Below are 18,077 nucleotides of genomic sequence, written 5' to 3' on the forward strand. Positions count from 1 at the left end.
GATGTTGTGATTTTTTTTTATCTTTGGTCTGCTTTATTCTCACTTGTCACGAAAATCTTAAATACTCTACAATAATTTATGTCCTGATTCCATATACAGGATGGTTCTGGAATTAGTTTGGAATTTTGAAGTAGGTAAGGATGACCGGCGCGGCGTCCTTCTTATTTCTTCTTATTTATTCTTCTGAATTTTCTGTCAATGAATCTGTCAATACTCAGCTTTAGTGAATACGTGGGTTCGAGATTGTTGCTCAGCAACTGATCACTGCTGCTCAATTAGGTTCGTACTATGTGTTTATTGCAGAGTAGGCAGATGTTTATGCCTCATAATATTTCTGGTCAGGAAATGCTCGCGACATGTCCTAACCATTCTTGTGTGATTGTCCAAATATTCCAGTTACCTTTTCACAACTTGATAGGGAAGTTTAATTAGTTCATATTAGTTATCTTACTTCAGGTTATGTTTTTTTCTTTAACTATCCCTACACATGTCAAGTTAGTCATTTTCATTATTTAAGAGTTTAGACAAATGAGTTGTCCTCTTAGTGTAATCCCACTTCTTTCCTTAGGCATAAATTGCTGTTTAGATGTAGGACTATTCCCGGATAATTCCATGCTGCGAGAACTTGTTATAAATCTACAGTTTTGTTCAAAATTGATTGCTTGTTCTTGATATATTTTTTTTTCTATCGTTAGTAATGGTATTATGGAATGGTATTATTTGGTGGAACGAAGAAGTAGGAAAATTAATTAAAGACAAAAAAAAAGCTTATCAAACATGGCTATCCACGAAAGACTCAGAAGACCGCAGAATTTACAGCAGACTCAACAGGGAAGCAAAGAAGGAAGTCACTAAAAGAAAAAACGAAATGTGGGAAGAGAAATGCGAAGAGATGGACCGATGCTTAGGAGGAACCAAAGTGACACAAGCTTGGAAATTCATAAAAAGTATTAGAAAAGAAAGAAAAGATGAGGGAAATATAAACCTGATTCAAAATAAAAAGTGGGAAAAATATTACGAAACGCTATTAACAGAAAGTAGGCACGAATTTATGGAAAGACCTGACCATATCTCAATGACAGAAAACTCAGAGGTGCATAAGATAAACAAAGAAGAACTGAAAAAAGAATTGAAACAAATGAAAAATGGAAAAACACCCGGGCCTGGAGACATTCCCATCGAGTTGGTGAAACATGGACCGGATGCTCTTTTGGAAAGCTTAGTGAATATTTTTAATAAATGCTTAATTGAAGGCCAAACGATTCCAGACGATTGGAATTTGGCCCACATTAGCCCCATTTATAAAAAGGGAGACAGAAAAGAATGCGGAAATTATAGAGGCATTAGCGTAACTAGCTCGCTGGGAAGGTTATATGGTCGTATATTGAAAAGAAGAATAGAAGAGGAGTATAAAGAAATTGAAGAACAAAGCGGCTTCAGAGCAGGAAGATCGTGCGTGGACAACACATTTACCCTTCAACAAGTAATTGAAAAACGAACAGCTCGAAACCTCCCTACGCATCTGGTATTTATAGATCTGGAGAAGGCTTATGATACAGTTCCTTTAAAACTTTTATTTAGTGTCTTGACGAAAACGGACCTTAGTAAAACATATCTAAAAGCAATACTGAACATCTATAAATGTCCTCAAAGCACTGTAAAAACAGGAAATACTTTCTCAAGGGTATTTACAGTAACGAAAGGCTTGAGACAAGGATGTTGTCTTTCCCCCACCCTATTCAAAATATATATCCAAGAAGCACTGCACCAGTGGAGACAAAAATGTGCGGGAATGGGGTTGAAGCTTAACAACCATTATCTGACAACGCTGTTCTTTGCAGATGATCAAGTACTAATTGCAAGCTGTGAAGAAGATGCAGATTATATGCTTAGAAAGCTCAAAGATGAATACGAAAAATGGGGGATGAGTATGAATATGTCTAAAACAGAATATATGCGAATAGGCAGTGAAGACGAAGACCCGGATTTGGAAATTAGACAAATGAAAAGGTGCTACGAATACAAATATTTGGGAAGTATTATCTGCAGTAAAGGAACAACGGAACGAGATATGGACTATAGAGTGCAACAAGGCAGGAAAAGTGTTCAAATTCTGAATTCGATACTTTGGTCCAACAAAGCTACTATGAAAACTAAAATGACTATCTACAAAGTCATTGTAGAGCCAATTCTTACATATGGAGCAGAATGTTGGCAAATGACAGCAAAAGGAAAGAAAAAAGTTGACACGGTTGAAATGGACTACCTAAGAAGAGCTTGCCGTATATCAAGAGTAGAACGTATACCTAATTCTGAAATTAGAAGAAAAACAGATAGAGTACATACAACTTCTGAAAGAATAGAAACTAGACAGTTAATATGGTATGGACACGTACAGAGGATGGACGACAACAGATGGCCAAAAAGAGCTATGGAATACAATCCAAGTAATAGAAGGGAACGAGGAAGACCAGCCAAGTCTTGGATACAAGGTGTTATGGAAACCATGAAAGACAGAGCCATTGATGAAGACACCTGGAGAGATAGAAAAAGATGGCGATCGAAATGCGGGAAGCGGCAGAAGCTGTAGGATCCCCGCTTATATATATATATATATAGTAATGGTATTATAGGAAAAGTCCACCACTTATATTTTCTTAGGATTTCTATTGGAATTTTATCGGTGTCTGGTTATTCTCATACATCTGTTGTAGCCACATGCTATAGTTAGCGAATACCAGCACACTCAAAATTTATTTAGCCTCTGAATTCCTTTCGTCCATTTTAGACTTTAGGTATTTATCTTTATCTTTGGTTTAGTTCAGTTACATATTACATTACTTAGTCTGAATAAGTGTGACAATGCTGCTTCACACTTTAGGAAATTTTGCTTTATTGTAATTACTTAGTTGGTATTGGCTCATATTACCGGATGAGGGTAAGAGCTAATTTAGTTATTAGCATTAGTGAGAATTGGTCCTCTCCTGATCGTTCTTCTTTGGATATGCTCTATTTATAAATCTGGTGTCCATCGATAGTCCGATTTTGGATTCAGTGTCTGATTCCTCACTTATTTGGTTTATTTGGTTATGTAGGTTCGTATCACCAGATGTGGGTGTACGTAGACCTCATTTAGTTTTGAGATTTAGTATTGGTGTGAATGGGTCCATAAATCTTCCTGGTCGTTCTTCATTGGATATGCTTTTATGAATCTGGTGTCCATTGATAGTCTGACTTTGGATTAAGCGTCCTATTTCACATTTATGTTGGTTATTACGTCTTTGATATACTTTGGTATGTTTACGATTTAGATTACTATTTGTGTTATTTGGTTTGGTGAGAATTGCTCCATAAATCTTCCTGATTGTTCTTCTCTGGATATATTACTATGAATCTGGTGTCCATTGTTAGTTCAATTTTGGATTAAGTGTTCAGTTCTTAACCTATTTAGTTTATGATTTCTTTGATCTTAGTTTAGTATATCTCCGGGTGAGATATTGGTTGAATTGGCTCATACATTTGCCTGGTTGTTCGTCCTTGGATATACTTAGTCTTATAGAGCTGATGTCCATGGATAGTTCAATTTTGGATTTAGTGCCCAATTCGACATTTATTTGTCAGCAAGAATTTAGTTGGTATATTTAGTTAATATTTGGCTTTTAAGCATATTGTCGATTGAGATTTTGATTCGACTTTCGAGTCATCTGAGTTTGTGGTGTCTGGCGCCATGACCATTCTTTTTTTTTTCCCGTGATCTTTAGTTCGTGGTTATTTTTTTTGTGTAAACTTGCAGATCAACGTGGAATGTTAGGCCAGTACACTTAGTTATTGATACTTTAATTTTATGAAAAAAAATTTTGACTAAAATTTTTTTTTCCCGACTAGTAGGGGAATGTAACAGTCGTTACTTTTATTACAATTTGTATTTAAAAAATAAACAATTTATATTAAAAATAATTTCAGAGACGTAGTATGGGTTGCCTAACTTTAAGTGTTCATTTGCCCATTAAGTGTGTATTGTTAATAATTTAAGTTGTCACTCTGATCTAATTTGGTACCATTGCGAACCAAAAAGATGACAGGAGATGAGGGGAAGTGGAAAAATGGCTCTTCTTGGTTAATTAACTGTGAATTAAAATTCACTTTTGATCGGGAGTTTGAAGTGGTACAAGTGGCAGTTAGCGAAAGAAAATCCAATTAATGCATAGAGTTTCCTTCACTTCAAGAAGTTAAATATTCTAAGTATAACCGTAATCAATTTAATTGACGGTGTTTTCGGAAACTCAGGAAGTTGAAGTGAGATTTCTTGCACGGAATTAAGTAGCTATCTGGTAAATAATAATTTTTTATATTATAAACATTAGAGTATTTTATCTATATCCTATTATTCAGATTCATTATTTCATATTTTAATATAGTATTTTGTCCAAGGCCATTATATTTTTACTCTATGTGAAGCAAGGTCACGCTACATCCGATTGGATGGGTTTTTTTTATCTACCATAATTATCTTTTTGCTCCGGTTTCTTATGCTGAAAGAAACTTTCCTCACTTTTTCTTTGATTTCTTTTTATCAATATTGAGATTAGAAGTAACGGGGAATTGTTTTCAGCCACCTACCATGGAATTATAAATTTCCCTCAGAACATCCGAGGGAGAGTACCACTTCAACTCTAATAAGAATCAGGGTCATTTGGGACAAGCCAGGGAGTATTGTCTACTCCACCCTCATTTTTTCTCCAGCCTGCACCTAGAGGTAGGGCAGGACAGTCATCATCGGAACTGAGCCAATTAGCACCAGCTCCGTGCTAATTTCGGACCTCAAGGAGGACTTCGCTGGGACACCGAAACCATTCGGGAGTATCCTTCCAGACAGCTGTAGGAGGACAGTTGGTTTTTGATTCAGAACTATATATATATATATCTTGTTTCACCAGTTCTAGTTTTTTTATAACATATATATATATATATATATATATATATATATATATATTAATTAATATAACTCCCCTTGGTGTAAGGTATCGGTAAGTTTGAGCTCAAATTCTACCCAGAGATTATCTTCCATTGTTTTTTATATTAACCATTTATTTCTTTATTAACTTTAATTATTTCATTATTAACTTTAATTATTTCATTATTTGTCTACTTAACTAATTTTTTATATTTCATCTTGCGTTATTAACTCCGGTTATTATCCCTTCAGGATAATATACCGTTTCAATTGTTTAATTTGGCTTGTTCCCATTTATATATATTATTTTGTTTGTATGTGAATTTAGAGTTGTTTAACAATATTGTTGGTCATATTGTAGGTAAGTTTGATATATTTACTTGGCTATACGTTCTTCCAACGTTAGCATTATTTTGTTTAAGGTTGTTTTTAACCTAGATGTAGATTGTACACTCTATATCAGAGTTATTCTGTCTAGTTTTCAACTTTTTACTATAGTTGTTTTCAACATTTTTTTAAAATATTATATTGTGAAATTTTCATATACTTTTTGGTAACTTAGAGATTGTCAAAATCTAAGAAGTTATATTTAATAAACTTGAATTTGTTTTGCATATAATTTTTTTTATTAATATTTCCTTACCTTTTTACATTTACAGCATTTTTGTTTATTACATCAACTTTAATTAATATTAGCAGTATACGATACCTGGAAGAGTGACCGTTACTCTTTTTAGAGTAGTATCCCTCTTCTGGCGCCCTCAATTTGTTTTCTTTGTTAATTTTCATTATATCTATTCATTTTTCTTATCTTCTTTTCTATCTATCATACATATTTTCCTAATTTACTGTCTTTAAAAGGCATGCAAATTGGCCGTATCCATCCTTGAGTTTCTAGTGGTCATTCTCTTGCCTACATTGCTAGCCTAGCCACATTCCGTTCAATATTTTTTTTTCATACTTCTTTACTTAATTGTTATCTATTTTATCCCATATATATAGACCACTCTTCTTATACCTCTCTCCTCCTACACACCTCAGTATTTTGCTACAATAACAAGAACAGTATCATTAGATAATTTGATTGCAATGACCCCAATCAGATTCCTACATTCCAACCGTTAGCTTCCTAAAAGGGCAGCTTCCGCAGAATTAAGAGGGTTCCAAGTCACCTTGATACAAGATCTTTCCATGTACTAGGTTCACATAAAAGATATATCTGTTTTTGGCGAACTTATAGCAGATCAGACGAAGTTCGTGGGTTTTATATAATACTTAATGAAAGATATGCAATAAGGCACTTGGTTGTAATGCAACCTGTGATAAACAATACTAGATTGATACTACTTTATTTTAGTAGTTTCTTCATTAATTCTTAATATTGTGTCTAGCATACAACATTGGTGTGGCATAGAAACCAGTTAATTAATAAACTTCTGGTAATCTAGTATTAATTTTGTTTTAAATATATACTACCTTGATGGGGCATAGAAACCAGTTAGTCTTATGGTTTAAATTTAATATTTATTTACTTACAAATATCAACAATAATATATACAAATAAGTTAAAATATGTAATAAAACAAGAAATCATTTACAAACATTTAAAATTAGACATCTAAAAATAGCGCTCATATAAATAATATTAACTTGGCCATAATTTAATTATTACCAGTATAATTACATGAAAAATAAAGTGTATATTTTGACGGAATAAGCATTTATATAAAGTAAATTATAAAATATAACGAAAGATCTGAAACAAAGCTATCAATAGATGCCTGTTGCAAATATTTTGAAATATAATATCGCTAAGAAGTTTGATAAGCTTAAATCATAAAAAAATATTAGGTGTACTATAACAGCAAGTCTTATCTTAAAAAATTCTCAAAATGGCATTAATAAAGGAAACACATTAATCATCGAAAATTAAATGATTTGTAAAAACATGGCATTAACTGGGTGCTTTGAGTTTTTCTTAACCAAAAACTATATACATCTTTGAATTTTAATATTAAAACATTTAAATAATATCGCCAATTTTAGATGTCTCATCAAAAAGTAACTAAAACTTACCACGAAGATCACAAAATAATACAAATAGAATATGACATTAAACTTCAGATTTATAAGGCTTAAATAATTTAGGTTTTTCACCAACCGGTACGTGTGTCTGAGGTGAAACCTTCGGAGCTTGTATAAGAAGGCCTTCGTGGGTAGGCGGGCTGAGACTAATATCAGACTGTACGGGTGAGTGAGGTGAGATCTTTGGCTGCTGTGATTGGTAGGCCTGGGGAAAATCGAAGTTCAGGTTGAGGTTCAATCCTTGAGTGTGGTGCATCGGTTGTGGAATAGGTGCACCGCCAACTCCAACGTTCTGTTGAACACCTAAAGGATGAGTGGCCAGAGCTGGTATTCCAAAGCTGGGGTATGGATGGTATCTAGGATAATGAGGTGTATATACTGGTGGTGGTGGTGGATAGTGTAGAGGCAGAGATGAAGCAGCTGCTTGTAAAAGAGACGCAGCGAAAGCTGGATCTGTGTACACTGCTGCGTACGGCCATGCTATTGCCATACGTTGACGTTTGTCTTTCATCCGTCTGTTTTGAAACCATACCTGTAACAAAGAAAAATACAGTTAAAAATATAGTTTTACATAGTATATAATTATAATTATATATATTAACGAACATTTTTAAAAATTGAATGAGGTAATAGTAGGTAGGTAATTTGCCAGTTAATCTGTAGTGTATAAATTCATAATAATAAAGACTAGGTAAACTTCCATTAAGAGGTGTGAAAAGGGAAGCAAATAGATCAAATATATAATTATTTTGTGTTAGATCTGCCTGTATTTATTATTATATAATTATAAAAAAATATACCTCAAACCTTGCCTTATGTGAATTTCGTAATCTAAAAAGTCCATGAATTCTATTGCATCGTTTAATAAAACTATTTCCATATAAAACAGATTGAACGAAAATAAAATAAAATGTGTATTCTGGCATATGAAATAGAAATTATACTACGAAGTTGGTATAACAATATTGGTATAAAAATGAATAAACTGGGAAAATTAGCAGTCAAGAATAATATGAATAAAGATTTTAAAAATATAGACCAAGTGCAATCAAGACTGAAATAAAACTAAAATAAGTTAGAATGTCACGGATTTGAGGATTTAAAATCTCTGAGGTAATGGTTACGAAAACCCAATACCAAATTTTTTAAAATATCTTTAAAAATTTGAATAGTTTATAACAAACAATCCTTGTATTTGTGTTTGATATGACGAAATCGCCCATTAATAAATTTTTCTTGTCTAACAACTTTAAATTCGAACAACACATCAATAAAAGCAATATTAATTTTTTTAATTGATTTTATACTTCTGGTAAGGCAAACGCATTAGAGTTTATTATTGGTTGTAAGCTGTTCTGGCAATTAGCACATTATACTTGGTTAAATAAAACATTTATAAACCTTTTAAACACTTCAAACGTACCGACAATATACTAATTTGAGCATTATAAAAACATGTCTCAAGTTGTCGGCTGCCTGGTAGGCTAATGGACAGATAAGACTGTATGATATCTTTTATTACGTGCTAAGTACTTAAAAGGCGGTAACCCGTCGCAATGTTCTTCATTGTTCATTATACACAGTATACAGATTCACAATACATGTTTGGATATATGTTTTAAGAATAATAACTGTAAAACAATGTAAATATCTAAAAAGTTCAAATGGAAACAATATTCTTAAAAATTAAACAGATTCAAAAAGTGACTGTTGGGTTTTTTTAATACCTAAAGAAAGAAAATGCAATTCTATTTTGGCATGGGTTGCAGTGCCTACAAAACTAAGATCAAAATTTGGTAATAATCAGAAGAAAGTCGGAAATACAGCACCAAGAAGTAGAAATGGAGTCAAGATGTCAGAAGGGGTTACTTCTACAATATAATAAGTTAGTTAATTGGAATTAATGGAAAATGTAAAAAACTTGAATAGAGGTTAAAAATTTATGAATCGTAGACAGCTTTAAAACCGAAATTAAAAAGTTTAAAGTGTAGAATTTCATTGTTTCTATCTGTTCTTGATTCATTCAACTTTATATCTGAGTTTTAGTACCTATTATAATCTAGTGATTTAATTTATCTTTTCTGCTTTTACGACGCATATTAATTATAGGTACTACCGATGTTGCATATTTTTGTTCACTTTAGAACTGTTAGAACTTCTTACAACTTACAGCATTTTTGTTTGGTTGATTAAAGTATTCCCCCTTTTCATGCTTTTGTGCCAAGTTCACATTTCTCAGAACGTTTCAACGTACTTTTATGCAAACAATTTCTCAGAATTTGTACCAGTACTGGGTATCCCAAAGGACGTGTACGAACTCATCACTTAATATCCCCCCATAAAATTATTAGACTTCCGAGGTATAGCAAACTGATCACCGGTATCCTTTGGAGACCCGTAAATACATCACCGCAGCTATGTAGGTTAACTCATCACCAGTATTTTTGTCTTAACGCGCTGGTTTCTAATGCATAAAATTGCCTGTTACACTTGTTTACGTGGTAATCTATTAAATTCAGAAATTAGTTTAAGCAAATTTCTTTAAAATTTAACTGATATTTTTATTTATATTGGGTGTCTCACAATTTACTATCCATGTTGAAGAAACAAGCCCAAATGAAGAAAAATTTGTCTTTTCGCATCGTTTTAGGTAGCTATGAATAATAGAATAAAGTGTAATTTCCAAATATTATACCAGCCAATACCTTGTATTTGCATGTAATACATCCAGACTGGGATTATTCTTTTAAATCCTCAAACCTTAGGGCGTCTTTCAGGGCGTTGTTAGGCCAGTGATCAGTTTACAAATCTCTCCGGGTCTATTTTAAAATCCTTGGTTTATTCCGGTGACGAGTTTGTTCCATCTACGAGTTCATTTATGTTAATCGGTAATGAGTTTACGTGTACCCATTAAAATAAGTATTGCTAGTTACTATTTTATTGACAAATTTTACAAAAAATAACTTATAGGTTGGAGATAAAGACAATTACAACAACCTATTTTTTAATACTTTTGTAGTTCTAACATCATAAATATCTTACCTTAATAGTACTCTCTGGTAAATTCAACTGGGCTGCTAGCTCACACCGTCTTGGTCTGGAGACATAATTCTCTTTATAGAATTCTTTCTCCAATCGGGCTAGTTGTTCTCTTGTGAAAGCTGTTCGGTATCGTCTAATATTAGGATCTGATACGGCTGAAGGACTTGTTGGAGTGCCAGTTTTAATATCGTGACTTACTGGACTGGAACAGTCTGAAAACAAAATAAAAATGATTAGTTTTAACCGAAAGGAAACGTATGTTTGACAATAGAGATAATAAATGGGACACAATTACAGTTTAACATGTATTGCCTTCTTAAAACTGTTTTCAAGTCAGTGCTGAGTCAGAATATGACATTCTTTTTGATGAAAATTTTTGGTTTCTGTGATATAGATGATTAAAGTTGAATAAAAAATATTTTTCGAAAAACTTTCAATTTGTGTATAAATAGATACTGTCTGGTCACAATGATGGCACTGATTTCTAATTTGCAAGATTTTTGTGATCCTTCTTTTAGGTACTGAGGTATTGACAATAAAAATTAATCGAACATGATGGTTCAAGGTACGAACAAGATATCCAAGCGATTTTTGATGATGTTCAGGTACAAGATACTTAAGTTTTACGTTTAAGAAACATAGATATTAAAGGCCAGATCCATTAACAAACTTGAAACTATTGAAATGTGGAGGCTGCGACAAATGCTCAGAGTGCTGTGACTATGGCTCAGAGACGTAGGTGACAAATAAAGGAATGAAAAACAGAACAAATGCAATGAAAATGATGTTTTGGAAAAGCTACAGATTAACTAAGTAATGGACAAAGTGCAAAATGAACAAATTAGAGAACCAATGAACGTGAAGGAGACACTAAATGATGCAGCAGGAAGACGAAAATTACTTCGGTATGGAGATATGGACAAGTACATCCCTAAGAACTTGGAAAAGAAACCAAACACAAGAAGGAAAATAGGACATCCCAGATTACAGTGGAACGGACAAATAAAAACATTAATGGAAAAAAAGAGACCACACTGAAGAAGAAATATATGACAAAAATAATGTGTAAAACCACGAATAAATAAGTAGGTAAGGAAGGTCTAGGACGTACAAAGATGTCATGGCGGGATTTCTGAGTAATATTCAACAATACATAGAAATCCATAGTTATAAAATGCTTCGTAATACTGTTAAAAATACAACAGTTTAATCCGGACTTCCTAACATCTCACCTGCCAAGAGAATAAACGGTTCAACAGTTGGTACCTATACAGAAATGAACGAGGATATACCTAAAGTAAATAAAGAATATCAAAGATAAATAAAAAATAAGTCATACCGAAAATCAATAGATAAAAACAAGATCAGACGAAAAACATTTGAATCAGAAAAACTGCAAAACATTCTTATAATGCAAATATAATTTGGGTGTTCAATTAAACAAAATATATAGGTACCTATAAAATGTACCCCTTTAAAACTTAAAAAAGGAGAGGGTTGTGATTATATATAGTACATGCATTGAAATACTTAAAACATTAAAAAAAAACAAATGAAAAGGAAACTGAATGTTAAAGCATAAAGCTTTCAGTGATTGGCTCCAAATGATCATTTTATGAAAAAAAGCAAAAACGATTGAAAAAGTCCAAACAACTTTAGCCTTGCATAGATCGTAGCCTAAACCTTCAGATCTTTAAAACCTATTATTTATCTATATATAAAAGGATAAAAGAATAAGAATTGTAAGTTTTTCGTAGTTGAGTAGTGTTATTTTTGTAATCTTTCTATTCCCTTGTGCGGTTAAATCTACAAGAAATGCAGTTATAAGAGTTAATATTTAGTACTTACTTAGTATTTAGGTGAATAGATAATCTGAAATTTAGCTATTTCTTTAAATGGAAATCTATACTTTATGTAATCATGAATTAATATGTAAAATTTAGATCAAATAAAAAATCATGGTAAAGTGTATCTATAGTGGGCTCATTAAAATTCATTTCAAATCCTACCCCTTTAAAGATAAGCTCATATAATTACCAACTACTCATTGCAAATAAATAATTTTATCATAAATCGCAATGTTGATAATGACTTACCGAAAACCTGCATAATATTATAGTTAAAAACATTTTACAATAAAAATATGCAAAATAAAATTACTCCGAGAAAGAAATTAATTTGCATAATTGATTTGAAACATTATTTGGTTCAAAAATCTTATTTTAATGATAGATTAATTTTTTCGTACTAAAGAAATCAATATCGACCGTTGATGGCGATATACCTAAGTTAAAAGTCGATCTATCATAACAGAGTTTCACCAGATATACATAGAGAAGCACTGAACTATCTAAGAATAAAAAAGAAATGACAGAGCAGATCTGAAGAGGTAGAGAAAACATTTTAATTTTTAACATTTTTTTAAGATTATAAATTTAAAGTTTACGAAGATACAGTTTTACACAGATGAAATATAGTACAATATGGTTCCTACTCATACATTACTTTAACACAAATATACAATTTTTGGTAGCCAAGAAGATAAATTTATTGATTATTCAACGTAGATATAAAATAATGGACAATAATCCGACGGACAAACAAACATGCGTAATTAAGCACACATTTAACACGAAAACGGGTTAATTTGATTTTATCAAAGTTGCTATAATGGAATTACAAAGCACCTGTAACCACAAGTTCATGTATTAACCCCCTATATAACAATAATCGATACGAGGCCCACATTAACGAAAGGAAATTAAGCGGAAAAAGTATTTATACCTAATACCTACTGCAGAAATTTAGAAAAATATTTAAACTATATTAGTACTTTATATGAAAGAGTTTCAAAAATTCCCTATATTCCACAATTAATACATATACCTACCCATTTTTAATTTTGCACAAATATAAGACATTTAGATATTGTCAGAGCCTACCCATATTAATGACTTAAAACTGCAATTCTATGTCCCTATATTTACATACATATTTACAAATTTTATTGACTTACCTTTGGTGTACTGTTGATTTGGAGAATGGGATGGACTTGTTTGTCCATGATGCAAATTATAATGAGGCGGAATAACGTCCAACACTACGGCATTATTTTTCTGATCACTTTGATGGTACATTTTAAAAGCGTGGTTGTGCATAAACCAAAACCAACCGACCGAAATTACTACAAGCAGTTGTTATACTAAGTCCTGGTGAAGAGCAAGGGACCCTATACTGGTGGTTGAATATTTAGCCGATAACCGTAGGCGGAGTTCTAGTGAACGCTGGTTGGTTGTGTGGGCATCGATCAGTGATTGGGCGTACCGCCTACTAGAACGTAATCATAGAAGCGGTTGGGGTCATTTTCGTTCGAAATACTCTTTATGAACTCTAAGTAGATGTCGGCATCTATTAAAGTGGATATATGGACTATTATTGTTCCAACCTTAATAACGGGTGGCTTCTACCGAGCGCTATACAGCTTATGCTGTATTGATTATATTTTTATTGAGACTATAAAGATGCTTTAGCAAGTTAATTTTATGTAGGCAAGACTGGCGGAATTCTGGAATGGGATTTTGACTGGCAGCGAGGGAATTTATTTAGTTGATGCTTAATTTACCCTCAGTTAATATCAATTTTAGTAGACTATTAAAAAAGTCATAAGTACAAGACGTTCTTCATTTTGTTACTATGTTATAAAACTAGATAAGAAAATTAGGACGCATAATAACCAATAGCATTCTCAAATTTGTTTTACATTTAGATAGGTATTATCTATGAATACCCTTCTAGCTCACATAAATAAAAGATTACTTGGCAGTATATTACAATGAAACAGCATATTTATTAGTTATCAAAATACAAGCACACCAAATCGACCGATAGGTAGGTAGAGGAGAGGAGGATATTATGGAATACCATTTAGATTTTACATTTCTATTAATAACTTAGGTACCTACTATTTGTTAAATAACAATTCCTAAAAATTATTATGACTTCATACTACAACTAATCCCAAAGGTATCACTTGTATGAAATGAAATATTTATTTTGTTTTATAAAAATATTTATTACAAAAAAAGTTACATACCTAGTGTAAAATGGAATAGGTAGGTACGTGTTACAATAATTAAAAAAAAAAATTAGAGTTCATAAAACATTAACTGAAAATAACTATTTTTAATCATAAAAACCATATTTTTAAGATTATATGCTAGTCATTACGGCTTCTACTTTATTTACAAAAATCACACACGTACGGTGGGCCCACAAAAAACAGAATTGAATCCAAATTTCTCTTTATTCATCTTCGGATAATTTTCCATTACAGAAGATACATTTAGAGTCTTCGTTTTCTGGTTCTTTTTCTGATGGCGTAAATTCCATTACAGATGATACAGCAGAGTGGAATGATCCATCATTGCTTACACTGTAATCATCTCTAGTAGGTTTAGGTCTAGAAGAGGGTAGTTATAAGTTTCTTATAAGTTATAAGTTTCTTAACAGTGAGTTATTGAATTTTTGCCTTGTTTTGTTGTTTTAAAGCTCCTGGTTCTTTTTTTCTGGTCTTTCCATTCAGTTTATCCTCTAGCTATTTTTTATATAAAGAGTAGGTTATTATAGAGAAAGATCCAGCTTTTCTACCTCTATTTGACTTCTGCACCTTTGGAGGTGGTGGTGATATCTCTTTCGGTAGAAGAAAAGTTATTGACTTAAAAACATCAGAGGAAACTACAATAGGACTTTTAGAAGAACAGCATTGAAATGAATCGGTAATGGTAGATGAACAAGGAAGAGTGTCATTAGTTGGTCTTGTAGTTTCAGGCCTAGGAACAGTGAGTGTAGAAGCAATGAAATCTTCACTGTTAAAAATATTTCTATTAACAGAATAAATACCAGTCACTTTGAAGCCGTTTACTGCTATGTCCCCACGTTGCACTTTGAGGTAGACCTTGCCAAACATTTCCATTATATTAAAAACACTCAAGGGCCTTCAGCTATATCTTGAAAAAAAATGAATAAAGTGAAAAAATATCTCACTTCTTAACTATAGTGTGACTTTAACGCACCCATAAAAGTTTTGTCTAATGGTTGGATTTTATGTGAATTAGGTATGTGGATGTAGACATAAAATCGTAACATGATTTTCCCTTTCCAAATTAATTACATCAATGTTTCGCTTGTGGGTTATGTGCCCGTCAGGGAGAAGCAGAACTGGCGACTTAGCTGAAGGTTTTGTTACAACAATGAAATGTTTAAACCGGTTAGTAAAAATTCTTGTCTGTATGCAACCAGACGGGAGGCATGATGCGATGGTCCCTGAAGGAGCACCTCCAGGTGCTTATTCATGGTGTTCATTCATGTTCTTCCTCGGATATATCACAAGAGGAAGAACGAAGTCACTAAAGTAAGCGATCCAATTTATCTCTTTCCTTTTAGGCCTATTACATGAGGAACTTTATTTTTAACAATTTATAAACCCGTTTCTTCAACAATATATATCCTGTTGTGTTATGTTGTGTCTTTGAAAAATGATATTCACCAGGTCAAAAAACTTGTCTACTTCTCCTTTACAAAATTTTCCAGCTCATGGGTTTACGGACTGAAACATTCGAGTTCCTTTTCATAAAAGCGTAAAACCAGTCTTTGATTCCAGAAACCAGATTCATCTGTAAATGGGTGGAATATATTATTGAGAACCGCCACTTGATAAGCAAGACTGCAGATATTTTTTTTTCTGAGCTCATAGAACATGGCCTCTATCTCCAGTAAATATTTTTGCAACTCATCTTCTATTTCATTAGGGAAAACTGGCTTACGACCAAGAGTAGTTAGGGCTAGCTATTACCTGTGCATTAGGAATTATCCTTACTGTTGCCAAGGCGGAAGAGAGACGTTCTAAGAACCTGGAATTCCTTGGAAGTCTTAAGGTACCCCATTTTTTTCTCACAAACACCTTGTATAACTTTAGCCATCTCCACTTGACTCCAAAGCTTTCGCTTCTTTTTTTTTACCTTTCTTCTTTCTTGGCATATTTGAAAAAATAAAACAAAATACCTAGTATTCTATAATAACCGACACGTCATCCAGGAAAAATAACCTTTAAACTGATGGACAAAACACGATTAGCTAATAAACGACCACGCTATGTAAAACTACACTTTTTTTACTTTACATTATGATTAACCTCAATGTTTTATCTCAATATCTCAAATGTATGGTAGTAGATTAAATTGTTTAAAAACTGACCTTCAAAAACTTTTGTCCAAAGGCTTCGGACAAAATGACATACATATAATAGCTATAACAATATTGTCATAATTCGCAAATGAAACGCTTATTTCTTCTTGGAACATCAGCACAAGAAGCATGAGCTCTTGAATAAAGGCCGTAAAATGTCCTCTTCATCGCCATGAAAAATATTTGGAAAATCTTCTTCCTCATCATTTTCTCCAAATAATTTTTGGTGGCTTTGCGTTTTGTTTTTGTTGGGGGAGATTTGGGCTTATTTAAGATTTTATTATGTTATTATATTCCAACATATTAGGAGAACAAGTCCAAGTTTTGGTTTAGGGACATTTCCCTTAACCACTAATAAAACTTCCTTTTGGCAGCGGAGAAAGCAGCTTAATGGGAACAGCAAGAACAGAAGTCAGTGGACGTTCATTAGTAACAGCAGCAGTTAAAACAACTTCTAGATCGGAGTTTGTTGTTGATTACTGAGATAAATTTGCAGTTTGTGGGTTGATAAGTGCTTTCGGCTGCATTACTTTCTTCAGATATCGTATCAAGGGACCAGGGTTGAACGAGAGGTAATGCAGCAGTCATAGCGCCTAATACGTATTTGTCATAGGAACTAAATAATCTGCTTGTTGTGAAAGTTGTGTCAAAATCTGTTCAGACTCGACAGAGCTCATTACTATCGTAGGCTAAGGGGTTCATTGGAGTTATCTTCCAGCGGCATGTTTGAAGCTTTAGCGAGCTAGTCCATATAATTCTAAAATATATCATGGATCAGCGGCCAGATGCCAATAATTTTAAATCCGTGACATGTATTTTGTACCGTAGCTGCCTTGCCATATATTTCGTTGAATAAGTCGGCGAACAATACGTGCAGAATGTGCCTTAAGGAATTTAGCAACTTCTTGGTGATAGTAGGTCTTCAATGGCCCAAAAAGGGGATGTCAACAGGTTGCATACGGTAAGTTCAATGTGGAGTCACACTTATTACTTGAGTACCTACCGTTTTATTTTGCATATTTCAAGTTTTAACGGCTTTATGACTTGCATATCCATCGACATTTAGAATTACTTTATCGTCAATGTTTGCTTTTACAAAACTTAAATGGTAATATTTTAAATATTTATTTCATAAATTTTTCGGTGGTGAAACCTAGCCTGATTGTTGAGCTACAACTAAGTGCCAAGAGAAGATTCATCTATAAAAAAAATTTACAGAGAAGTAAAGACTTCTGCTGTATAATGGTATATTTTATTAAACATATTTAAAACTTATCCAAAAGCATTACAATTTATCAAAACGTTTTCGTCCCAGTTGGACCATCATCATCAGTTAAATATTTTAAGAGTAGTTGAAACTAGCTACGAAAATAGGTGTAAAAATCTTTGAATTACATGACAAACATTGTTAAATATGATAAACTAGTGATACGTTATTGATGTTATAGTATTTTACCTAAAGGGATTTCATCTTCTTTGTGCGAAAGGAGGACTTTGTGCATCTGTTAGTAACAGCCAACTTTTAGTTCATCTATAAGTTCGTTTTTCATATTTTCTTTGGGAAATATCATCAACGGGATGAGAAATCTAACATTAGTAACACAACAAACAGTGGTGTTTGCTCCACTGGTTATAACCCGTTTTTTATCCGTGGTAGCTAAAATCTCTTTGAGCTTTTGTACTGTATCTAGCCTAAATACAGTGAGGTACATAGCCAACCGATTCTAGCAAGCTTTCGTACAACTGATAAAAC

The 18,077-nt window shown here is 32.8% G+C and overlaps 1 protein-coding gene across 1 annotated transcript; it reads right to left on the reverse strand.

Annotated features, from left to right (window-relative positions):
* Positions 1-6,464: 6,464 nt before the first annotated feature.
* Positions 6,465-13,308, reverse strand: eve (homeobox protein even-skipped). Its single transcript, XM_072533694.1, has 3 exons — positions 13,098-13,308; positions 10,082-10,293; positions 6,465-7,571 (listed from the first exon to the last, which is right to left on the reverse strand). Exons 1-3 carry the CDS (start codon positions 13,237-13,239, stop codon positions 7,068-7,070), a joined length of 858 nt encoding a protein of 285 aa, XP_072389795.1. The 5' UTR covers positions 13,240-13,308; the 3' UTR covers positions 6,465-7,067.
* Between the last annotated feature and the right edge of the window lie 4,769 nt (positions 13,309-18,077).

The sequence above is a fragment of the Diabrotica undecimpunctata genome, chromosome 6 (genome assembly GCF_040954645.1).
Source record: "Diabrotica undecimpunctata isolate CICGRU chromosome 6, icDiaUnde3, whole genome shotgun sequence".
Lineage (NCBI taxonomy): Eukaryota > Metazoa > Arthropoda > Insecta > Coleoptera > Chrysomelidae > Diabrotica > Diabrotica undecimpunctata.